The 26,494-nt window shown below is 38.3% G+C and overlaps 1 protein-coding gene across 2 annotated transcripts in view; it reads right to left on the bottom strand.

Moving 5' to 3' along the window:
* Positions 1-15,135: 15,135 nt before the first annotated feature.
* Positions 15,136-26,494, bottom strand: part of FAM83B (family with sequence similarity 83 member B) — a 79,137-nt gene continuing 67,778 nt past the window's right edge. For both annotated transcript variants that reach the window (XM_026507203.4, XM_057303978.1), the window contains exon 5: positions 15,136-19,534. In XM_026507203.4, coding sequence (XP_026362988.2) covers positions 17,236-19,534 — 2,299 coding nt within the window. In that variant the 3' untranslated portion in view covers positions 15,136-17,235. The remainder of the gene's footprint in view (positions 19,535-26,494) is intronic.

Genomic DNA, 26,494 nt, shown 5'->3' with positions numbered 1-26,494 from the left:
GGGTCCCTTAAATTTCATGTCTCTTCTGCCACCTGCTCCCCTCAGAAACTTTTCCAGACCAAGCTCTTCAATCTGTGGGCCTGAAGCCTTCTTACCACCCTTGTTCTTTGGAATCCTGTTTCACTGTTGCCTTTGATCATGCTTGTGTGAGGCAATCATGATAGGTAGCATCCCCCTGAAGGGAGCCAGGTTGAATCTTCTTTACGTATTTTGGATCACTGCCAGGTTACTAAATGATTTGAAAGAAAAAAAAACCCTTGAATTTGGGTAAGTCAATATGGAGCCTGATGTAGAAAAATATGTAACTAATTTAAAATCTATAACTTAGTGTGGATAAAGATCATGGTCATTTGTCATACCTTATTTTATTTTTTTTTAAAGATTTCATTTACTTATTTGAGAAAGAGAAAGAACAAGTGGTGGGGAGGTGCAGAGGGAGAGAGAAAGAAGCAGACTCCCTGCTGAGCAGAAAGTCCAATGCTGGGCTCCATCCCAGGATGCTGGGATCATGACCTGAGCTGAAGGCAGCCTCTTAACTGACTGAGCCACCCAGGGGTCCCTGGTTGCCACACTTTAAATACACGTTTTGCCACTAACCAAACTGAGGTGGATGCTATTGTAGTAGATGGTCTGTGAGAATCCCAAACATTCTTAGGATTCCCTGACGCAAGATAAAGACAACTTAAAACTGACTTCTCAGGTTCACTCTACATTAAAAAATCTCACAATCTCCAAAATCATTGTATTTAGGAATCCAATAAAAATAAATGGGATTCTATCACTTTCACAAATGGAACAGCTGTTACTCCATGCAAGTCCTGGAAAGGCTGGGTGGGAACCCGTGCAGCAAGATAACGCTGGAGAATCACCTGCCGCCCACCGGCCTGCCTTCCAGTCATTCAGCTCCAGCCAATCTGTAACCTCTGATTTTCTATTTCTTGGAACTCACATGACATTTAAATATATACTTCACCTTCACATGTTCAAAGTTTTAATTCCCAACATCTGGAAATCAACCTCTTTGTCCAACTTTGAGTTCACTGGAGAAAACTGCTTAAAGTTTAAAAAGTTATTACTGCCTTTATCCAAGAAAACACATTTAAGAAATGCTGGTCCTACTATGTTAATATTTACCTTGTGCCCTTTTTTCAAGGGGACCCAAATCACAAGGTAAATGTCTTTAATACTCAAATACTTCTATGAAGTACCAGATATTATTATTTTCATGTATTATAAAGGAAATCAAGCACAAAGAAGTTCCGTGCCAGTAAGTGGTTTGTCAGAAGATAGTACATTCAGCTTTTCACTTTCCCTTTGTTCTTCCTTCTATTTTTATCTAATTTTATTTTAAAGCAACGTCTTTCACCTTATCATGATTAGAATGCAAAATATTCTCAAGTTTTTTCTCTGGAAATCAAATGAGATCAGCACTTACAGTCCCTTCCCTGTGCCAAGCACTATGAAAGCACTTGATAGTTGCTTGACTCTGAATCACATAAAACACATTTCTAAAAACTCTTTGCAAAGCAAAATACACATTGTTTTATACTTGCATTAGCAAAATACATAACAGAATTTTCTTTTCTCTTTAAAAAAGCAGTATTATATTCTGCTTGGGGGAGAACGATAAAATATCAAACCAAGCTTAGACTCCCCTGTGCATGAAAACTGCAGCAGGTGACTGATGTCAGCCTTCTGTGAGTGTCTCAAGTGACTTCAAGGAGATCTCAAAAACAGGGAGAACCAGAAAACCAGTTAAGCAGAGGTATGCAGGCAATATTTTTGAATAATCAGATATGACAAAAACATAATATATTAAGATGACCTAAGGGTTTTTCTCGTGTCTATGTGGATATCAGAAAACCTTAATTTTTTTTTAACTGTAACAAATTATACCTATGACACACAGGTATTTGGAGAATTGCTTGCAGGCATGTATCCCCTCTTCCCCTTTTGTATATATAACCCCTGTATCTAACAAGCTTTGGAACAATCCCTCAAAGCAATCTGAAAGACTGCTTCCTGAGAGTTCGTCCTCAGTAAGACAACTAATAAAGCATTTACTAACCTATTTTGAGGTTGGCACTCTTTCAGTTGACAATTTGGCCACCACGAAGGGATCCCAGAAGAGATGCCACTTTCTCATGTAGACTCCACCAGGAAACAGAGCCTTAGTACTGGCTCTTGTGCCCGACCATCTCCTTACATGGAGTACAATGGACTGGGTGGGTTCTTCTGGGGATCAAGACCCCCCCCCCCGCACTTGGTAGATGGTCCAGAGCTTTATTCATTGTTGTTGCTTTTCTTTCTTCTGCAAAGTCAGGAAAAGGTGCTATTCTGTGTATGACCAGGTTTTAACCTTTATTTCTTGCTCCTGCTGTCAGGAAAGGGTGTCATTTTGTGTTTAACACGGGTTCCGGGTCCTATCCGTTGTCTCTTTCCTCCTGCATAAATCAGAAAGGAGCATCGTGCTCTGTAGAGCACGGGTTGCAGGTCTGTTAGAGGGACAAATTTTCATCCCAGAAATTAAAAATTTTTCAGAATTTTGCCAATTTGAATACTTGATGCCACGAAGACATAAATGAGATTCTGAAGAAATCCAAAGACAACAGACAGGAGCTCCGCTCATTGGAGAGTGCAGAGGTTAACCATACACCCTGCACTGGTCTCACAGGGATTCTCATTAACAATACAGATAATTTAGTTGCTCTACGGAGGGATGCAGGGAAGAGTCTTTTGCTTAGCATTCTGAGCACTTTCTTTTTCCCCAGGCTAAATGGAGAGAAACATTGAGACACAAATACCATCAACCAACTCCAGGGGGAGACCTAGAGGTGCAAGGTCACTCTGATCAGCACTTTGGTCTCCAATAAAACCCTTTAGGTAGTGCCAAGCATTTTTTTTTTAATAATAATTTTTTATTATGTTATGTTAGTCACCATACAGAATATCCTTAGTTTTTGATGTAATGCTCCATGATTAAACCCACTAGGACTGAGATAAACCATCACAACTGGAAAAACAGGATGGGTAACACTTCTAACACTCCAGGAGGGTTCATGTTTAACACACATGGATCATATATTTGCAAGCTTCTAAATAAATGAGAAAATTATACTAAGAATGATTCTAATGTTCAAATGGCCTAAATGGGGATCCTTTGAAATACCCCGTATTTACCCACCCAACTCGAGAAAGCCAACTATTAAATTAAACAACTGGAGTGGGATGCATATTTTGATTGGTATTTAGAAGCTTCTAAAAGAGACACTAGCTAGATACTATGCATGCAAGAAACTAATAAGAACCTTTCTGAAATAGTGCCAAAATTGAGTTCAAAATTATCAACTTCTACTGTTCCACCTTCTTTTTATCCTTTAAATGAGATGCCAGGAGTGAGATATTAAAATCAAAGCCTCCTTTGCTTCACCATGCTAAGGCCATTGTGGCTCTATAGTCAAAAGATGGACAGATTAGAAGCTGATATTCAGAGCCTGATGGATTTTTTTTAGGCCTTCTACCCTAAATTAAAATTAGAACTATGCATCCAAAGGGAAAAAAGGAAGTTGAGGATAATGTATTTGGAGGGTAGATCAACTTATGGTGTTATTTAAATTGCAACCCAGTTCCTTGAGGGATTCAAAGCAACTGTCCTAATCTTGCAAATCTTTGCAAAACTAGGACTATGGCTCCAGAAACAATTTGGAGTCCTTCAACCTGTCCTTTTTGCCAATCTCCAAGCCTCCCTTATTTACGTCAAGTCTTGTAACCTCTCTGGGAACTCTTATCTAAATCATCCCCTAATCCTGAGATTGATTGGGAGTGGGGGGGCAGGAAAAGGGAAAAGAGGGCTTTTAAAAATACAAATGGCTATAGAAACATGCCTGCCCAAAATCTAGCCCACAGCTTCCAGAAGAAGTTTACTTATCAAGGATAAATACAAATCTGAAATGTCTTCCCTACAAACATTAAAAGGAAGAGTTTTAACCATCTGAGTAGGTGACCTTAACTTATTCTATCTGCCAAAAACCCCACTTTGGATCAAATTGTTCTTTTGTAAACTACTGTGTTCTGCATTATCATTTTATGGTTGCATTATCCTTCTTAGGGGTAAAAAATGAAAACCAGTAAGACTTCTGCTTGAGAGTGACTGTTTGTGTTGTAGACGTGTGGTATTTTCAAAAAAAAAAAAATCGTAAATTATTTGAGCTCTATTTAATTGGCCTAAAGAAAATTAAGCATTTATATAAATTAACTTCACAGAAATATAATAGAACTAGCCCAAATAAGTTTTCAGTTCACATGATCTAGGATTAACCTTTAATTAAAAAAAAACTAATTGAAGTTTTTGTTTTACTTTGTTTTTCTTTTTAGAAAAGTCAACATTAAATATAATTGTATTCTACCTAGGTTTACTAAAAGTAAAATAATCTCATATTATCTCTGTTACAGAATTTGTCAGCTAGAAAGATAATTTAATGATGATCGTTAGCTGATAGGCATCTCAAACTTTTTTATTAAGAACAAGCAGATTAAAATAGATATAAAAGTTCATAAATTTGTCAGCAATACTTGTGTCTACTTAAGGATTTTTCTGTAATTTTTTTTGTAACTTAAAACCTTAGAGTTTTGCTAAGTTACATGATGGATAGTCATTAAATACCTAGATCATTTTCAAATAAGATACAATACTGAAACATTAATTACTAACATAAGTTTATCTACCTTTGACTTTCTATTAGAGAGATACTAAAGGTATGTGGCTCTATTAATAAACAGATTTTGTGCCATGTTGGGACATTTACTACAAGAAGGCATATGCTTCTAAAAATTACTAAATGTATTTGTAAATTTGCCCATCTAACGAATACTAGCATAACAAATGGTTCACAATTGCTTACGACTTTAGTTTTCACTAGAAACTAAGGTTTCTAAGAGTTAAGAATTCTAATAAATGTAATTAAGATTAATGGACACAACAAGGGAAACAACTATATGCAGAGAAAGTGAGATACATGTTTTTGGTATAAAAAACAAAAAGGCTTGAGGAATGGTAATGCATTTTTGTTGAGGGAAATAAAATTATTTTGTCCTAAAGGGAGACTATTTAAAGAGAGAAAACTTAGGACAAATATAAATGTAAAAAATAAAGGAGAAGAAGGGCAAAAAAAGAAAGAAAAGAAAGTTTGTAAAGAGGAAATCTTTGGAAAATGATTTTATGTATGGTTAGTAGTGGCTAAGATTAGAATAAATTAATATAAAATGAGTTTTAATGTCAAAAGTACACGGGTATAGGATTGGAATTTGTTTTTTCTCAGTTAAAATGAAAAGTTTTCTTAGATTATTGGTCTACTCTTAATGTGAAATTGTAAACAAAAGTTGTTATTTATTTTTAATGTAATCACCTAGAAAAACAAAGTTTCTCTGTTTTGTCTTTATGAGATCTTTGATCATTTAAGAAAACTGAATCTTCTCAAAGTTAAAAGAGTTAAGTTTTTCTAACAACTATGTAATTTCTGTATTTGCCTTTAGAATCCTTTATTGCTACCTTGGTTAAATAGATAATTGAGTATTATTAAGTTTTGATCTGTGATTCTATTTAGTTACGTCCTTTAAAACTTTGATATTTTTGACAACCTTCACAAAATTCAAATTTTAAATGAAGTCTTCTTGAGTAGTTAGTCTTGTTTATTTGATACATTAAATTACATGGGAAACATTGTCAGATAAATGACGATAAACTTTCTTAGATTATATCGCATTTGTGAATGCTATTAATTTAATCATTCTAGAAATTCTATGAAATCTCTCAAGTGTTGATATGTTTTGGTATAACATTATCACTTGTAAGTCTAATTATTCAAATGGTATGTGTCACGGAAATAACCAGATTTCCTTGTTAATTGCCTTATAACTAGCTTTCATCAGATCTTTAACCATGGCCATTTTTTAATCTTTTGTCATTTGCCATTATTGTTTTTACTCTGATACTCTTGCAAATGTGTTTCAGCTTTAAGGAAATTCATGAAAAGGACTTATGACAAATAAGTATCTGATACCCTTAAGGTCATAAAACTAAACTGGGTAAAGAATTGCCAGAACTAATGGGAATACTGGATTCACACAAAACAAGAATTAGTAGTAGCATGGTAGTGAATGGACTTGAGGAAGATGATTATATTTTTAATGACTTTCATTTGAAACATTTAATGGTTTTATAACATTTGCTCTTCCAGATTTAAGAGAACTTTTTCTCTTAAGCTATCTTTGCTTTAGAGAAATTTGGTAAAATATTCCTTTGTAAACAAATATGAAACATTTCTCTTTCTCCCTACCTGATCCCTCCAGAATTTGGAAACTCTCAGTAAGTATTCTTACTTCCAGGGCAGTTATAGTTATTTGCATAAGTTCAATAAGAATCTGTTCTCCTTGTAACAGAACGTCACTGGAAACATCACTTACATTACCAAGGCTTTGACTGGAATGTCATATTTGAGAGAGACATGCATAGACTCAGAGATGACCAGACAGCTTTAAGCAACTATGGTTGATTTTATGCAGCCAATGAAGTCCCTTGGAAAAAATCAGCCTGATACTGCTTACAGAGTTCCCGGAAACCTTACCAGGTGGATAAGGAAGGTCACTGCCTGGCAGGCTTGGGAACCTCAGACTATTTTAGGGACCTCAAGAAGAAAGGAAGTAACCCAAATCTGAAGCTATTACAGGTGAGTCTGATGGCAAGTATGTGGCTTGCTTCTTAGCCTCAAGGGGCTATTAAAAGTTCAATTTAAAATTCTTGATAAAAGTGGTAGCAAAGCAGATTTGAAAGGAACTATATGGCCAATCCCTATTCTTGCTGGCATTGTGTAAATAATTAGGACAAGGTTGTTAAAACTGGACTTACTTTACAAACAATTGAGTCTTAATTTGTCTATCTTTGGTGGAAATAAGGGTGATTTCGAGAGAAAACTGTTTCAGTTAACACAACTTTGTGGATGTTCTATTCTAGTTCTGATTAACTGTCTTTGAGTGTTTGTTGTTTGCCTATAAATTTGGGCTGGATCCTGAATTCCTCTGGTTTCCTCAAATATCTGGCTATGACTCTCCAAACTGAGATTTCTAATTTTCTTCTGTTCTTTTGATAGAATCATTGAGAACTTAAACTGCCCGTTTCTCTGAAGCCCTGCAGACTGAAGCTAGACAACTTGAGGTGAACTTCGGAGAAACTGCCACAATGGCCCTATTTAGACAATCTTCATGCTTGTTGCTCAATGGGCCACTCAGAAAGATCTCCAGAGATATTCAGACTGAACCAGGAAAATCTGTTAGACTGCACTGCCTGTCCTCACTCCATCTGAAGATGCTTTGAGCCCTACATCTAGAAATCACCTCACTGCTAGCACTCAGGACTGAGACACTGGGTTTATAATTTGCTCCATTAACCTGTGTTTTTCTTTTCTTTCCATAAGAAATGCCTCTATTTGTTACCTACTTTGCTTGCACCATGTAGGCCTAACTTTGAAAGGCCATCTGTAGGACCGCTCTTGAAAGGAGACAAGTGTTCAATTGAACTGACCTGTTCTCAAGACTAGGACTGGTTCATAAGATGTGAAACAGACTTCTTACTGAAGGTCCAGAACAGTTGAACTCCAGCTAAGCAGGAACAGTGTTGATAGGTGATGTTATTCTAGGAAAAAAAAAAAAAAATTCTTGTCAAAAGAGGAGAATGTTACTTTGTAACCATACCACAAGGACTTCTAGTGAAAATTTATTCCAGATATGGAATGGATTCGTGTAGACGACTCACAGGGTAGATTAAGTCAGAGGCTCCACTCTGCAGGAACAAGCTAATCGTACCAAATACCAGCCTTCAGTGACCCAGCACCCAGTCTCAGGGAAACGTTAGCTCAATGGCGTGGTTCTGAAATTCGTGATTTAAATCTAATGTTTCTAGCTAAGCTATTAGCCTTTTTTACTGTTAATATATTTACTATACGAGTTAACTTCTTGTGTGCATTGGTGTGCTCAGAACTGCACTAAGCTAAGATGGTCAAATGTCTGGATATCATAAATAATATATACAGTTCTGTATAAAGTTTGACAGTTTATACCTAGACACAACGAAACACCTCAGGCTATAAAATTCCCAAACTTTAGCAAATTTAGAAGTTTACAGATAATTATCCTTTTTAGGACATGTTTGTCTCACCTATCAGAATAACTGGGACTGAACCTTCCTAGTGCCCTGGGACAAAGAGATACTTGGTCACCATTGTCTCCTACAGGTTGCCGAAAAGGGGGATCATGCATGAAAACTGCAGCAGGTGACTGACGTCAGCCTTCTGTGAATGTCTCAAGTGACCTCAAGAAGATCTCAAAAGATCTCAAAACCAGAAAACCAGTTGAGCAGAGACATGCAGGCAGTACTTTTGAATAATTAGCTATGATTAAAACCTAAGGTATTAAGGGTCTTTCTCCTGTCTGTGTGGAAATCAGAAAAAGCTAATTTTTACAACTATTACAAATTATACCTTGTGACACACACGTATTTGGAGAACTGCTTGCAAGTATGTATCCCCCTTTCCCATTTTTGTATATATAACCTGTAGCTAATAAGCTTTCAGACAGTTTCAAAGCAATTCAAAAGATTGTTTACTGAGTCTTTGTCCTCAGTAAGACAACTAATAAAGCATTTACTAATTTACCATTTTGAGGTTGGCCTTCTTTCAGTCGACACCACAGTTATAAAAACACATCAAGTCTGAGCTTTCTGGTAGGCTCTTGTTAGCTAGAATGCTTATTTTAATGACCGTCTAACTTATTTAGCCTTAGTAGTGAACTCAAAGAAAATTTTGATAGTTTGTAAAACAACCAAACAAATAAACCAAAAATACGCCCCCTTCCCACAACCTTCTTTAAAAAAAAATGTGGTCTATTAAATCTAATTGAGTGTGCCTGATAACTGAGACACAGAGAGAGATTGTGGAAAATCTTTATTCCTATGCTAGAAAAAGGAAGTTTAGAGACAGATGTGTTAATGTCAGGATATACCCTGAAAGCTGTTCTCTAAAACAAGTCCCTGATCAAAGGTTCTTGTTTTTGTTTGGGGGGTTGTTGGTTTCCTCCCAACTACCTCTTTCTTATTGAAGCAAAACAGCGGGGACCATTCTGTGAAATTGAGTTTGTGAATTTTGTTTGTGTTTCCCTGTGGCTCTGTTCCAGATGTGACTTGTACTTCCCAAGCCACTGGAGTTCGGTAAGAACAAGGCAACAAGTAAGTTCCCATCTAAACCTGTTCTGGTGGGGTGTCCAGCTCTCCTCACTTCATACCGCGTATGTTCTAGGAGTCCCCAGAGGGCTTTACGAGCTTGGCTTCCTCAGGGCCCCTGTTCTCTGCTTCGGCCTCTGCGGTAATGCTACCAATGACCGCTCACACCCAAAGGGGTGGATGTACCCACCTGGGCCCGGCAGAGTCTGCAGTTGTTGCTGTGACATTTTCATATTAGCGGAGAGGCTGCTGTTGAACACAGGAGGCTGTGCTGAGCATCACGGTGCGGACACCCACAGTGGGGGCCCCTGACACTTGACCCTCCGTGCACCGTGCATGGAGAGTTTAGAGAAGCCATTCTTCTGCTGCAGTCCCACACAGTCGACCTACCTTGATCGACAATCCGAATGACCTTACGCACACCCCTTCCTCCCCTTGTGTGCCAGCTGTCTTTGAACTGAATTTGAACAGCTCTGCTCCATTTTCCTTTAGAATGATTTCTTCATCAGGGGTTTTCTTTCCTTCAAAAAAAAAAAACTATGTCCTCGAAGACTAGCCCTGTTGGATCTATAAAGATGCTACGATCCTAGGGTAAATGTGGCTGAAATTTAAAGCAGGCCCTCTGCTGCATTAACTCATCCATGTTTTCTCTTTAATACAAAAGGCTATTTAGTTATAAAATGTACATTTTAATGTATGCTATTAGTGGAATATATCTATCCATAACTATCGAACTATAATTAAGGAAACACTGGATTCACACATAGAAGATTTACCAGACAGCTCTTCCGTGCGCTTTGGTAGGCACTAGGGGTACAGAAAAGCACAAGTTTGGACAAACAGGCTTTGGGGAGCATGCAAATTTTTGCTGTTTAGTTTGGGTTATTCTGAAAACACTCATGAAAACTTGCTACAGCTTCTGATTATCCAGACCTTCTCTTTTTTCCCCCTTACATGAAAAGTCTACTATCACCTACATATTCAGAACGAAGTAGGTTTCCAGTATGAGTGTTATGTAAAAACTGAGCCAGACTGGATTCCAGTGGCAGAGCTGTGGATGACCCCGTGCCTGGCAAAATGGAGCTCAAGGCCATGAGCTGCTGTCTTCCCCCATCTGACTGTGGTGCTCTTGATCACTGGCATGTCCTTCATTGCCTAGTTTTTCGTTTCTGAGGTCACCTTCACCAAGTGCACTTGGGATACCTACAAAGAGCTCATCTCCTTGGTGGCCTTGCTCGTCATGGGCTCTGGCATCCTCTTCCTGTTGTCTGGGTTGGGCATCTATGTATGAGCTCCCAAGGCTTCCAACCAGGTGGCTTCGCTGAAACCCTGCAGCTCACAATAAGGGCCGATGTGTGACCATCCCCCCTGCCCCCAAAAGGAGCCAGGCTGTTGAAACAGATTATGGGAGAAATGTCCAATTTGACACGTTCTATTTTTCATCTGTATGTCTCTTACTTCAGTTTCTTACTGCTTTCAGCTCGTGTAATTTCACCTCATGTAATTCTTTCCCACGGGCAGGGCACACACTCCTTTCAGTCCCCTCCCATCTCAAGCCCAGTTATCTTGGGTTGGTGCTGGACTTCTTAAATCAACAGAGGCTAGTTATGGATTTCATTTAGGATGGTCACAAAAGCAAAACCGTACTTATGTCCCTTACCAGCCCACTGAACCAGGGTTTTCTTAACCATCTGAATTTTACACGTTTTACAGATGTATTTTACAGTATAGTATTAGAGTAAATGGAAAAAAATTAAGGTTTTTACTTAAAATTATACTTACCTACTTCGAAATTACATTTACCTTTAAAATGACACTATTTAATTCCCAATTCACAGCATTTCAACTGCGTCTTAATCTGTGATAGAAGGGACATGTTTTCTTCCTAGGAAAAATGCATTTTGAATTTTAAACAACTTTCAGACTCCAGGTTATTTAATTGTCGCTAATTGATCTACTACAAAATGTACCTTAAGGATATTTTATTCAAACTAAATGCTACAAAGTTACACAAAAGTCAGCTATCAATTTTTTTTTCAGCAAAACTGCCTCTATTTTTCAAAGTCTCAGGTTATTTAAAATAACTCTATATTACAATAGCAATAGAAATAGAGAGTGAGTATATAGGATATCATTGTTTAAGGGAAGAGCATTGTCACTGGGTATCAAATATGGATAAATTATTGTATGAAACATAATTGCTAACAAAAAGTAAAAGTCAGTGTTTTAAGATATTTCAAAATTCACAAATATTTAAAGTGTGCACAAATATAAATGATATAAAACTAAGTAAAAGCATGTGTTCAAGTGAAGGAATGCAGGGTATGAAGATAAAAAACAACTTACAATATTTTGATGTTTGTACAAAATTATTTAATATTCACTTATTAGATCTAAAAACAAGCTACTTAGGAAGAATATTTCGTTGATAACATTTATGTATATAAAAATTGACTCTGGTTTATAATCTCATCCTTTCCATTTTAAATATTCTAGAACCAAACAAAATAGTAAAATAAAATTTTTTTAAAACAGTATCACACATGGTTACTGTGAAACAATGATTCTACTTTATATTCTTCAGCCATAGTCACATTGAGTCATATTTGTTTTCATGACAAATATCTTTGGAATAATAGGTGATTAACTGGATAATCTTGAGGAAAGTTCAAGTTGAATGTAGCCAGAGTTCGACTTCTTCCTTGATTATCTGGATCACACTAGATGCCATCTTGATTAAACAAGATATTTGCTTCCATAAAAGTAGACTGCCAACATATACCCATTACTCAACATGCCATATTAGAATTATGGCTAATCCCTATCATTAGAATAAAGAGACACCAGTGTGTACAGGATACAGGCACTTCAACTGTTCTGAAGATATTTGCCAAGAACTACTTTGAATTCATACCTATTTTCTTGAGTTTCTGCTTACAAACTAATGTACTATTTAGAGTAAAACCACCTTACCAACCTTTACTATGAAAGTACATCTAAGTGCCATTACCTTTCCACCAATATGAATATGGGGAGAAGAGGAAAGTATTTTGCTTGAAAGGACTACATCCATGAAGTTTGGAAGTGTGAAAACGGAAACTCTGAGCAAATTATTTGAAGTATTATGTGCTTGCTCAGCCTTCACCCTGAGGAATTTCTTAGCCACAGAAACTCTGGGAAGTTACTACACATAGATTCTGACATACAGATGTTTCTGGAGGGAAAGATAAATAAATATAAGGAAAATAAAGACAAACGGCAGAGGAGAATAAATCTGTGCAAAGCCGAAGCTACTGGTCACAGGGAGATGAAACAAAGCCTCCTCCTCTTCCCACCGCCACTAGGGAGAGGAGGGACTCAGGAGCTTTTTAAAAGCTGTTTCCAGAAATGGTGGCGTTGCTGCACAAGAAGGCAACAGGCTTTTGCTTGTAATTAAACATGATTACAACTAGTCTACGTAATTTCAGCTTCGAAGTTATCTTGCTCTACATTTTAGGACTTCCAATTTCAGAGCTGCCTAATGACAATTAGCCCATTTTCCCCTTAGGCCTGAAAAATGCCCCACCTAACAAAGAATGGGTAATATCAAACTCAATCTGGCTTGGGTAACTGTGGGTTCTGTCTTTGGTAAGTGGGTAAAGAGGATAGTCCAGAATAACAAAAGTGAATTTTTTTAAGAGCAAAATGAAAAATCTCTTTCATTCACTCGACTCCAATTCAAATGCTTTTTAATAATTTGATACTAATATATACAGATTATGCAATTTCCAGGACTCTAAAAATGAACCCACTAACAATTAGATTGTTTCACTGCAAATGAAATCCTGACCGGATTATAAGCAAATGCACATTCCAAATGGTTACTTTTCTTTAAATGCAAACCTTTTGTAGGTGTAAGTGGCTACTTGTCCTGTGAAAAACAACTTTTCTCTCCCAAAGTTTTATTTATATGCTATTAACTTATTAGGAAGTCTGCAAAATTTCCAATCTATTCCATGCAGCTTTCCAAAACAACGAAATCCCATGTTGTGGTAGTTGGGAATTCCCTATGTTATAATGGGAGTCGTAAAACCTGCTGTTATGAATAATGTTAAACTGAGTTTATATTCTGGATTTGTGTTTATAAAATGCTGGTTATGTTACTGCAATATTTCTGGTATATTCCTGCAATGTGTAAAGACAGAGCAAAAGAGAGAGACAACATTTAGCAAAGTTTCCTCAATCATAATGGAGCAGAAGCCAGTAAGGTATGGTGTGGTACAGTATTAAAAATACAGGCTTTTATGACACATCTCCAAAGGCAAGAGAAACAAAAGAAAAAATGAACTCGTGGGACTTCATCAAGATAAAAAGCTTCTGCACAGCCAAGGAAACAGTCAAAAACTAAGAGGCCCCCCCACGGAATGGGAGAAGATATTTGCAAATGACACTACAGATAAAAGACTGGTATCCAAGATCTACAAAGAACTTCTCAAACTCAGTACATGAGAAGCAAATAATCAAATCAAAAAATGGGCAGAAGATATGAACAGACACTTTTCCAATGAAGACATACAAATGGCTAACAGACCCATGAAAAAAAAATGTTCAAAATCATTAGCCATCAGGGAAATTCAAATCAAAACCACCTTGAGATACCACCTTATGCCAGTTAGAATGGCAAAAATTGACAAGGCAAGAAACAACAAATGTTGGAGATTTGGAGAAAGGGGATCCCTCCTACATTGTTGGTGGGAATTCAAGTTGGTACAGCTACTTTGGAAAACAGTGTGGAGGTCCCTTAAAAAGTTAAAAATAGAGCTACCCTATGACCCAGCCATTGCACTACTGGGTATTTACCCCAAAGATACAGACATAGTGACGAGAAGGGCCATATGCACCCCAATGTTCATAGCAGCATTGTCCACAATAGCCAAATTGTGGAAGGAGCCGAGATGCCCTTCAACAGATGACTGGACTAAGAAGTTGTGGTCCATATATATAATGGAATATTACTCAGCTATCAAAAAGAACGATTTCACATTTGCAGCAACATGGACGGGACTGGAGGAGATAATGCTAAGTGAAGTCAAGCAGAGAAAGACAATTATCATGTGGTTTCACTCATTTATGGAACATAAGTAGGAAGATCGGTAGGAGAAGAAAGGGAAGAAGGAAGGGGGGATAAAAAGAAGGGGGAATGAACCATGAGAGACTATGGACTCTGGGAAACAAACTGAGGGCTTTAGAGGGGAGGGGGGTAGGGGATCGGGATAGGCTGGTTATGGGTATTAAGGAGGGCACGTACCGCATGGTGCACTGGGTGTTATACGCAAGTAATGAATCTTGGATCTTTACATCAAAAACTTGGGATGTACTGTATGGTGACTAACAGAATAAAAATTTTTTATAAAAAAAAAAAAAATACAGGGGCGCCTGGGTAGCGCAGTCGTTAAGCGTCTGCCTTCGGCTCAGGGCGTGATCCCGGCGTTCCGGGATCGAGTCCCACATCGGGCTCCTCCGCTGGGAGCCTGCTTCTTCCTCTCCCACTCCCCTGCTGTGTTCCCTCTCTCGCTGGCTGTCTCTCTGTCACATAAATAAATAAAAATCTTAAAAAAAAAAAAATACAGGCTTTTGCGTTCAAACCCGATTCTGTGTTAGAACCCGTTCTACCGGGGCGCCTGGGTGGCACAGTGGTTAGGCGTCTGCCTTCGGCTCAGGGCGTGATCCTGGCGTTATGGGATCGAGCCCCACATCAGGCTCCTCCGCTATGAGCCTGCTTCTTCCTCTCGCACTCCCCCTGCTTGTGTTCCCTCTCTCGCTGGCTGTCTCTATCTCTGTCAAATAAATAAATAAAATCTTAAAAAAAAAAAAAAAAAGAACCCGTTCTACCAATGCAGACCAGTGTGACTCTTGCAAAGTTATGTAACTTCTCGAAGGATTAGTTTTCTCATTTGCAAAAAGGAACTACTTACTTTACAGCGCTATTGTGAATACTTAACAACATAATATATTTAACACTGAGTGCCATTCCCTACCTAGCCCCCTAACCTACTGGACTGCTAGCACAGACACAGGTTAAACTTATAGCTCCCTTTCCCTTTTCATTGTCACAGGTCAACCAGCACAAGATCAAAATGGTGGCCTAGCAATTAAAACCGGCCTGCTAAGCTACAATCAGAAATTAATGTCAATTTCATTTCCTACCTCACCTACTATGATTATTTTGAGCCCTATATGTCCTTGTTGTCTGGTGGGATTCAACTAAAGCTTTCTTGGCTGATTACCATTGAGTCAGAAAATATAAACAGTCTCTCAATTCTCAACAGTTTGGGAGAGGCAGATATTGGACATATTTGGGAGGTAATGGGATGTGACAGAATGTTACAGACACTTTAGGACCATTACTTATTAGTTATGTGACTTGAAGCATTACCTCTCTGAGTCTCAAAGTCTCATTTGTCACCTCAATCATCATCTACAAATAATGAGGACAAAGGTACCCACAAAATAACTGCTGTGGGAACTTCAGGTTCTAGCCCAAGACCTGGTTGATACAAGTGCTCACTAAATGTTAGGTTTTCTTTGCCCTACTGTCATGTTTTCTCTTGTCATGATCTCACCGTGGTTTTTAAATACTATGGAAAATTATCTTAATGACTGATATTTTCATGCTCTCATTTTAATTCAATGACAGATATTATTTGACTCAACCTTGAATTTTTAAAACAACATGCTGCCCCATATTACAACTTAGAAGGTGTTAATATATTTAAACTTTACAGAAATACTTCACACTCCTCAACTGATGCGTTGTTTCTTGAATTCTGTCCTTTGTGGATGAAGTGAAGCCAAGTTGAAGTCTCTATAATGGATGTGGAGCTTTAATTTCATCACTCTAAGAAAGGCAAAGGGTATCTTATGATCTAAATACTTGATGATGATCCAGTTAAGATAGGGAAAGATTTAAAACTTTCAACCAGGCTCTTTGGTCATGAAAGAATTAGGCCGGATACCACTTCTCATGTTCATCACGGTACTTTTGTGAAAACACTATGCACTCACACTATATTTGGCACAGCATAAAAAAGAGAAGGACTTTTGCAAGCAAAACACCTAAGTGTTGTCATACTGATCTAAGATAAAAATTTATGCAGAAGTTAAAAAAGAAGAGCTTTTTTTTTAATCTTAGAGGAGAGGTATAATTCAGGTTTCCCAAATATCTGCTGCTTGCTCTAAGTTTCAAGGAAGGAACGACTGTAAAAGTTCAGCACGGGGTCCTGTGGTCCAGAGTGGAAAGCAGCACAACCTGGAAGGTTTTCACAAAATTAGGAAAAGAAATTCCCACCATGTACCACATGAGGCTGACACTTTGCAAACACCTCAGTCAAAATAAAAGATGTGCTGAGCCACATAGTTTAAATTGTACTGTTGCTGCCCAACCAGTTGTAAACGCGCCACAGGAAAATTAATAAAATATTAATAAAATATAACAAGTTGTCCTGTAGGGTTAAAAGGTAATTAAAACCCGAAAGGGATTTGTCCTATTTTTCTCATAATTTGGAGATATGAAAACCCATAAAGATATATTATAAAGGGCCACTGACAGTATTAGGATCCCTTTTTAAAAGGAAAGACTTTGGAATGAATGCTTAAAATCCATACACCATCTCTCCACTAAAGTTTCTATTTGAGACTTAAGAAGATCTTCAGTCTGAAGAACACAATTTACATTCTTTTTACCATTACCATTTAAATATCATGTGTATGGAGACATTCCACCTATATTGTAATTAAGCACAACTACCTTTACCACACAGGACAACTTTACTGTATATTAGTACACTGCTAAACATATGGTCATACCCCAAACTCTCTCCCTAAAGAAATCTATTGACACATTACAAAAACTGCCCACAAAGTTCTCTGGACAAATGTTTATAGCTATAGTCATTTGCATTTAAAAAACTATTTGAAGTTACAGTATTTCATTTATTTTTGTGTATGAAGTTCCCAAACTTCTGCATAAATCCTCGGAACTTGTTTTCATTTGGCTGGTATGAGTGATAAACACCAGCGTTGTAATTAAGCATCGGGCTGGACCTGCCGTAACTATTGCCCACAGTCGTGGATTTGATCTCCGGGCGGTGCACAGCGGGACTTGGTATGTTGCTTGCTGGCTGAAGAGAGCTTTCAATTTTATAAAACGGCTCAAAACGACTGTAAATACGCCTGTCGGTTGAATGAGATCTTAGGAGCTCATTGGGCTTTGGCCGTGGAGAAGCCGGTTTTCTTTCAGGAGCAGGAACTGCATTAATCTCCTTTGAATCTCGGTATTGGATCTGTTCGGTGTTAAATCTCGGGGCAGAGGCATCTCCTGCTCTTTCCAAGAACTTGTTTTCAACCGGACTTGGAGCAGGTATTATTTTGCTACTTTCGTCGGACGGAGAATTGATCCCCTGAGATGAGCTAACGGTTACATCTTCCTTACTTTTGTGAATACTGCCTTGAGAGTTTGAGGAGGAAGAACGCTTTCTTCTAGGAGATGAATCAATTTTTGGTTCTGATTTTTTTGGTTTTTGATTCTCTTCAGCCTCAGAAACTAAAGTGTCAGAACTACTACACATTCTATAAAAGGCAGGTGCTTTATTTTTTGATAGATTTTCTTTCTTCTCTGGGGTAAGGCTAAGTAATGACCTTAACTTCTGAGATCCCTTTTTCAGAAAACTCGGAGAGCCTTTAACTTCCTTCTTTGAAGTGAGTTCTTTGCTCGGTTCATCTTTATTCATATCAAGCAAAGCAGCAACGGAAACTGACTTGGTCGTGGTGCCACTTGGAGGCTGTCTCTCGATGACCTCCCTGTCCTCTTCTATGTTCTGGGTCACGTTGTGCATGCTTTTAGAACTTTTCAGCAAATCCTCTTTGGGTTTTTCTGGTTGCCTGACTCGATTCCTGGTAAGTGTACTATATACATAATGCTTACTATGTCCGGGATCTAAGTTGGCTTTGGAGTGGTCAAAGAATGGGAAACTTCGCCTTTTGAGCAGATTCTCATTTTGTTGATTCTTTAGATTTTCTGTCTGCTTATTTACACACAAGGATGTATACAAATAGTTGTTTGCCTCTGTATGGCCATTTGTAGTTAGATTTAAGACCGGGGAGTGGTTTTCGGGAACCTGCAAGGTGTGCATTTTTGGTGCCTCTGACTGCAACGGGAGCTTGGGGGTCGATTCCGGCACGGGTTTGTCTGCCGCATGCTGCACACTTGTAGGGGTGTCCGGGACCTCCTTAGGTGTGTCACTTCCCTGGGAACCAATGACGGTCGAATTTGAGGAGCCAGTCGTACAACTGTTAACTTCCTGCTGCTCGGGTAAAGTTGGTTTAAACACAAAAGAGGAACGAAGCCGAGAATGAGTATAATGGGCATTGGCTTTCAGATTTTCAGAACTATCGTAGCCCTCAAGCCGGTCACCTAGAGCTGGTCCATTTGAATCAGGTGCAGCTTCTGAATGATCATTTAAGTAGGATTCAATTCTCCAGTTACGCAAGAAGGACTTTGTGGTATGTTCAAGGGTTGGCATTCGTTGTTGCAAAAAGCGAATATGATTATCTGTCCCGTTGAAAGACCTCCGCACGTTTGAGTTCCTCTCTGCAAGATTTGTTGTTTTTCTCTGGGCAAGCCGATCAGCGAAACTCTGGGCAGGTGTGTTCCGGTGGCTGGCATAGCCTCCTCGTGATGAGGACGCCACACTGAGACTATCTGAAGGCTTTTTCCAATTACCTGGAGGATTAATGTTTCGATTCAGAGCCCTGTTAAGCAGCAGGTATGGTGCTGTTTCTGGCTGTTCCCCAGCATAACTATGCCTCTTCCAATTTTCATTTATCTGACTGGACTGATACTGACGGACTGTATTTGGACCATTAAAGTTTGGAATAAAATGAGGCTTGTATCCGTGATTTCTTATGCTGTACTTGTCATGTTCATTCAGAGTATATATCCCTCTGTTTTTGAAGTAACCAGATTCTAGTTTATGAATTTTGTCTTGTCTGCCAAAAAGGTTTCTTTGGCTGGAAACAGAAGCTAATGAAGAAAGTGAACGCTGGTAGGTGCCGTTCTCCCACAGTGCTTTGCCCTGCTTCACCCTTGCTGTTTCTTCCTGAGCGAATGAACTGGGGACACAGGATCTGGCATAGAGAGTTCTAAATTCTTCATCAAAGGACTCAACAAGCTGTCCTGTGATTATCTGAACCATGCTGAGGTGAGCTTTTTCAAATGACCACATGTAGCTGAAAAAGAATCAAAATTGGAAAATTTTAATTTTTCTGTGAGATTAATGACAATATATAATTCTACTAAGCAAGAATGTGTCATTTAGCATCAATGAGAGTGTTTTTGTTCATTTTCCCTGCCTGCCGTAACTTAGAACATCTTCAGTCATTAAATGCTTGCACTACCTGTATCTCCCTACTCCCATATTCATGTCTTAAATAACAAAGCAACTCAAGTCCTGGCTTTGAATCCACCCATCATTTCTGACATTACTTTCTAGAAGTCCAAAGAAAAGCCTGCTGCGCATTTTGCGTCTCTGCCTACTAAGATTTTACGGTGTAGAAAACGTTCTATTTCATATATAGCATCCTGGCAGAGGGCGGGCAAGCCAGTATCAATGGAGAAGTTGAGAGATCTGGCTGTTGCTGAGCTGTCTATCTACATGAGCTTGGGCGTCAGTTTCCAAAACGCTAGCATAACCCTGCCATTCCTTAGAGTTCCAGCACGTTATAATGCAAGACAGGTCTTTGCCAATACATATATTTTATCTCTGTGGCTTACTTTGGAATGTCAGGGCTCGTGGCAGAGAGAGGATTTGTGGGCTGCAGTCTTGTCCACAAAGGGCACTTTACAGATTACTTTATGCACGCAGTGGACAGAGAACTGGTAAATTTAGCCTCAAAAGCCATGCCAGTCAGAACGCCAATTAAGATCTTTTAATATAAAATACAATTTCTAGGAAATTGAAGTTTGTAACTACTTTATAGTACTTTGTGGAACTTCTACAGTTTAGAGGTGACAGCTGAAATGTCACACGAATTTTAAATCTGATTTGTAAAAATTTAGATAATGTAACATACCGAGTCACTGAGCCGGAAAAGGAATTGCTGATATGCTATGTATCGAATACGTACATGATACAATAGCGGTAAATAAAGGACAAAGGAGACAGACATTCTCCACAATGAAGGAGCTTACTCTTTTTAGAGGGGACGCAATAACAAAGGTAGATGAAATACTCAAAGGAGGTACAGAGTATGAATTTAAAATACACAAAATATCATAAACAACAGTGTACAATGTAAGAGTCTTATTATTCTGATATGTTGAATTTTATCTAGTATGCTTACTGGCTGCATGGTATGAGAAGCATAACTCACTAGGTGCTCTTTTTGTACAGATGTGGGGGCCACCAGGCTGACTTAAAATAAATGATATAAAGTGAATCATTAAAGGAATGTTCAACCCCACTGAAGATACGAATACAAAATTTGAGAGAAACAGCGAGGAGAGGAATGAATAGTCAGCTATGACATATGAGAAAATCCCCAGAGACAAGTAGGAAGTTTAGCCGTATTTTGACAGAGACTAGACAACCCAGAAGTTCAAATGCAAAACATGTGGAACAGTTTGTGTGGGAGGAGAGACGTATGGGAATAAGAAGGAAGTAAGAATGGCCATGTGTTGGTTGAACACAGACAACAAATTACATTTAGCTAAAGTAAAGAAGTTATATAACAGACTGATGAACGGGTGGGGAAAATCTTGAAAGCAAAGCAGGGTTTGACTGTGTAGGATTTTTTTCCCCAAATTTGGATAAACTATCATAAAAAGATGTTTGAGGAGTGATTTTTTTTTTTCCAGTAGGTATCTGTAATATAGACTTGAAGGATGAGGGACTGAATTTACTGTGATGAGTAAAGTGGTAAGAGCCCAAACCAGAGTAGAAATTGGAATAAAGAGTAAAAATGTTGAGCCAGTAACAAGAAGAGAAAATCAGAATATCGGCACATCATAAAGGAGCTTCATAGGTTATGAAATAAATATAACCTCCAGGTGTTGAGCTCAGGAAACTGAGAAGATAATGGTACTGGTGAATATGTTGCAACTGGAGAAGTTTCCCTGCTTCGGTAAATCAGAAAACGATATCGTGGTATCACTTCAGGTGACAGGCAGACATTCAACTGTATATATTCAGCGTAGAGATTATTCTCTGGAGACACTTAACAGCCACAAATAAAAGAGCTATTTTACTGACATCCAGGCAACTTTCAATAAAGCTGTCAGGACTCCAGCCAATCACTCTCCTGTAAACTCAGCTGTTGATAAACGTTTCCCATGCAATTTCCAATAAGCATTAGAATCCCTCATTCTTTAACATCAATATGGAGCAGAAGATCACAGATATTTGAAGAAAGTTTAGAAGATGGTTTATGAAGCTTAAAAGTTTAGATGCAAAACAGAGACCAAAACAAGCAGGAAAACAGGCACCTGGAGGAAACAGAAATTGCACAGATAAGAGTATGTATAAAAACAGAGCCACAACAAAACTATAATCATTATCCTCGAAGAAATAGAGAAAGTGATGCAGCTATAATACACCAACAGGAGGCTCTGAAAATGGTGCAAGTAGGAGATATTAAAAATACTTGATAGCAAAAGTTTAAAAGAAAGTTGTAATAGACATTAGAATAAACAACTGAGAAATCCCTCAGGCAGTACAATGCCACCCATCCCCAGAGAGAAAATCAGAGGGGAAAAATACAATAGGAGCAGAAATCTAGTTAATAAGAATTCGAGAGAGAGAGAGAGAGAAAGAGAGAAACAGAGACAACTGAGAAGAAATGATCGAAGAATAAGTAAGAAAATGTCTCAGAATTTAAAGATAGGAGTATTTGGATTGCCTAGAAAAATAAATTTAAAAAAGCCTAGACCTAGAAACATAATAAATTTGAGAACAGCAGGGAATACAAGAGAAACCTTAGAAGTTTCCAGAAAGAAAAAAAAAAGTTACATAAGAAGAACGGGAATGACAATTGTTTGAGACTTCTCAACAGTAATTTTGATTGCCAGGCAGTGTCTTTCAAATTCAGAAGAAAAATGATTCGGCTTAGAGTTCCATGTCAGTTAAGCCATTAATCACCTAAAATTATGAATTTTTGGACTTAAAAAAAGTTCCATGCTGGGGCACCTGGGTGGCTCTGTCATTAAGCCTCTGCCTTTGGCTCAGGGCGTGATCCCAGGGTTCTGGGATCGAGCCCCACATTGGGCTCTCTGCTCTGCTGGGAGCCTGCTTCTCCCTCTCCCACTCCCCCTGCTTGTGTTCCCTCTCTTGCTGGCTCTCTGTCAAATAAATAAATAAAAATCTTCGGGAAAAAAAAAAAAGTTCCATGCTGATGGAAATTGTTCTTGAGCAAATATGAGAGATAAACTATGACTTGTAAACAAAAAAAGAAGGAAAAATGGGATTTAAGAAATTGTGGCTCAATTTACCCAGAAGTATGGGAAATTGCAGGACCCCAGCAGTGCTCCAGGTTAAAGACCTGCTAGGCCAGATGGGACATGACAGATTGTTGGTAGTAATCGAGCATTTGGAAAAGTTGTTCATGTGCTAAGAAATCTATAGAATGAACTGGGGGGGAAAATAGCAACAGATAAATAGAAAACAAAGACAATGAATAAAACCAAAACCAAATGGTAATTATTATCATTGTTATAAAAAAGGAAGTATATCACAAATGGCTCCATGGCTCATCAATGACCAATTCTGACACAATTTCAGTAGTGTAAACCAAGACTTTTCACTTAACAAACAATTGTGATAAAGCTGTGTTGGGTGAATGCCAACCAGGAGGGCGAGTGGATATGGGTGAATAGCAAATGTAACCCTTCAATTACCATACTGTAGACTGAAGAGACAGTATCTAAAAGTGATAAATTGAGCATTTGCAGTATAATCACATTACATAAGAGAATGTAATGATTATCAGAAGAACTAGCTGAAAGAATTAGATAACTGCATCTGGAGATCAGGATCCAGGAGTGGATACAGATGGAGAACAAAAATTGCTTTGTATTCCTTTCTTCTCCTTTCCTCTCCTTTCTCTTTTCCTTTCCTTTCCCCTTTCCTTTTCTCTTTTCTCTCTTTTCTCTTCCTTTTCCTTTTCCTTCCCCTTCCCCTTTCCTACCTCCCTCCCTTCCTTCCTTCCCTCCTTCCTTAGTAGACAGGCTCCCCGCTAGGCGGTACTTAACTCAAGTGACTCCAACGTGGTGCTTGGACTCATGACCCTGAGATCAAGGTCTGAGCTGAGATCAACAAGAGTTGGAAGCTTAACAGACTGAGCCACCCAAGTGCCCCTGTATTGTTTATCTTTTAGTAATATTTGCTATTTTTAAAAAATGTGCATATATTTACCTGGATAAAAAATAAAATGAACTTACAGCTCCCACTCCCTCCAGACACACTGTCATATTTATGACATTGGGAAGGTGGTTATGAATTTACATATTAAAAAGTGGCTCAAAAACTTTGACTTCCTGGCTGTGGGTTTACACAGTGAAATCCACAGAGTGCACGTAGTGACAGCACACCCACTGTAGCATGGATCTCTCAATGTGACAGTCTTCAAGTCTGATCAAAGATGGCACCTGGAAGCCAACAACTGCAGTGAAACATATCTTTTGAAAGTAGCTTTTATAGAGACCACAAGATTGGAAAAAAAAAGCTTATAAAATTCTCTCTCAGTCAAATTTGTAGACAATATTTTACTAAATATGTTTCAGATTTTCATACAATTTCAAAGGAGGGCATCTAATTCACAATTTGATTTGCATGCATTAATAAAGAGTGTATGTGTTTTATCTCATCAATGTTAGTATCATGATAGGACAAAACACCAGTTGTGTTCTGATAAAACTGTCATCTCGATGAGTGAACTGTCACACAATGTATGACTAAACATCAGGCCTCTCTGGAAATGTTTGGAGTTTAGAATATGAAGACATTTTGGGACACCTGGGTGGCTCAGTCAGTTGAGCACCTGCTTTTGGCTCAGGTCGTGATCCCAGGGTCCAGGGATCAAGTCCCACACCTGGCTCCTTACTCAGCAGGGAGCCTGCTTCTCCCTCTCCCTCTGCCTGCTGCTCCCCCTGCTTGTGCACTCTCTCGCTCTGACAAATAAATAAATAAAACCTTAAAAAAAAACAGAATATGAAGACATTTTATAGCAAAGAATTTTGAGTTAAAGAAGGTGGCATTTTGATTTGGGCTATGAGGAAGACCATGGCAATACTGGAGTATGAGACAAAGGCTGTATTTAGCCAAAAATAAGTCAATTTTTTAACCAATTTCTATGAAGACTGGTTCGTAACTGTTCCACCAGATCCTGTTACAATACTGCTAATAGGAAAGGTACATGATAATGAGGAAAAAAAAAAAAAAAGACAAGGGCTGACAATCATTTTTTTTAAGAAGTATATTTAAAATTAACATGGGATAATAAGGAGAATAGAGTTGTTACATAAGAGTTTCGGTTAATTTTTATCATCTGTGGTCCTAGGCGTTCTATATAGTCACTTCCATTAACAGTAACTTAAATTCTGCCTCTGGCTTATGATATACATAGAAAGATAAAGGGTTTCTGTTGCTATTGTTTGTTTTTTCCAACATCACTTTAGAGTAGCTTAGCCACAGTCATCTCAACATACAGCACCTATTAATGTCTAGTGGTAACAAAACAAAGTTAAGGTTAATCTATTGTTCGAGGTAATCTTAAAAGTCAAGTTAAATAATAAAAACAGAAAGCATTCATTACGATGAGATTAACTAATAAATACCATTCTGTAAGTCAAATGAACACCTAATTTTAATTAAAATTTCAATTAAAAACCCTGTAAAAACAAGTGGATCTGAAAAAATACATACACGTATAATGAGTCTTTCAAAGGACTCATTAATTTCAAGCACTGGTTGTAATTTCTGCTCTTAACAAGTTTTCCTTTAGAACTCCAAACGGCACTTCCAAAAAAAGGTCCCTGAGCTTAAAGGGAAAGTTAGTAGATAGTACATGCCTAAAATAATAGCTGACTTCAGGGGCTACGGTGCACTGACTCCTTTAATTCTTGCAACAATGACACAAGGTAGGCTCTAGAATTATCGTTACTTTACAGAGGAGTAAACTTAAGAGCAACGAAGCTGAGTTAACTTGCCCACGGCCGATCACTTCAACGTGTTGTCTCCTTCTTGTGGACTTTTTTTAAGTACTTAAGAGAAGAAGCAAAAGTCTTCCCTCGCACCGTCCTGTTTAAACCCACAGCTCTCCTGGCTCCTTCCCACAGTCTTTAGTAAGGAGTCTGTGCTACCCTGGTGACCTAGCAGTTCGCATGTGCTGGTTGGTATTTTTATCTGCCTGTTGATAAGACCTTATTGTGTAGGCCATTCAGTCAGGACGGATGCCCGGAATTTAGAAGAGAGTATTAGGGTAGCGCCTGTCGTCTGGAGCCAGCAGAACTTGGACTGGGCTGCCAGTCCTGGACAGCTTCTGATCTTTAGCTGTGGAGTTTTCAGACAAGTCACTTAGCCTTCTGGAACTTCAGTTTCATCCTTTATAAATGTAGATGAGAACAAGTGCCCTGAGGGTAAGTGGTAAGGACGGGATGACATATGTGGACCAGCCAAGCTGGAACAGAGTTAGGTATTCCACCGGCGGTCGCCTTGCAAGTTGTCAGATAACAGCAAGCCGAGTAACCTTGTCTAGTGTCTACCATGGCATTTTTAATAGTCTGACTCTGAAATGCTTTTTTGGGTAGTACTATATATAGTGACTACATGATGATAACTATCAGATTCTTAATAATACTAAAATAAGAACAACCCATAGGTCAGGTTGCTCAAAGTGATAAAGCGGTCTTATTTTTATGAACAACTGTTATTATTAAGCCCATACTATGACTGTTTTCATAAGGAGCAAAATCACTCCTAGCATTACAGAACTGTAGGGAACGTGAAATACTAGTCAATGCCCCGCCCCCCATTGTGGGGATGGAGAACTTTGGAGCCCAAGGAAGTTTTATGACTTGCCCAATGTCTTAATGTTCTTTGGAGGCACAACCAGAACTGAAACCCAAGTTTCCAAGCTTCCATGCAAAGGTTCTTTTTTATTTCTAAGAAATAACTAATTAGATTATATTAAAATTCG

Source organism: Ursus arctos, unplaced genomic scaffold, assembly GCF_023065955.2.
Source record: "Ursus arctos isolate Adak ecotype North America unplaced genomic scaffold, UrsArc2.0 scaffold_29, whole genome shotgun sequence".
NCBI lineage: Eukaryota > Metazoa > Chordata > Mammalia > Carnivora > Ursidae > Ursus > Ursus arctos.
The sequence above is the reverse complement of the archived record's forward strand: the minus strand, read 5'-3'. Positions and strand labels throughout refer to the sequence as shown.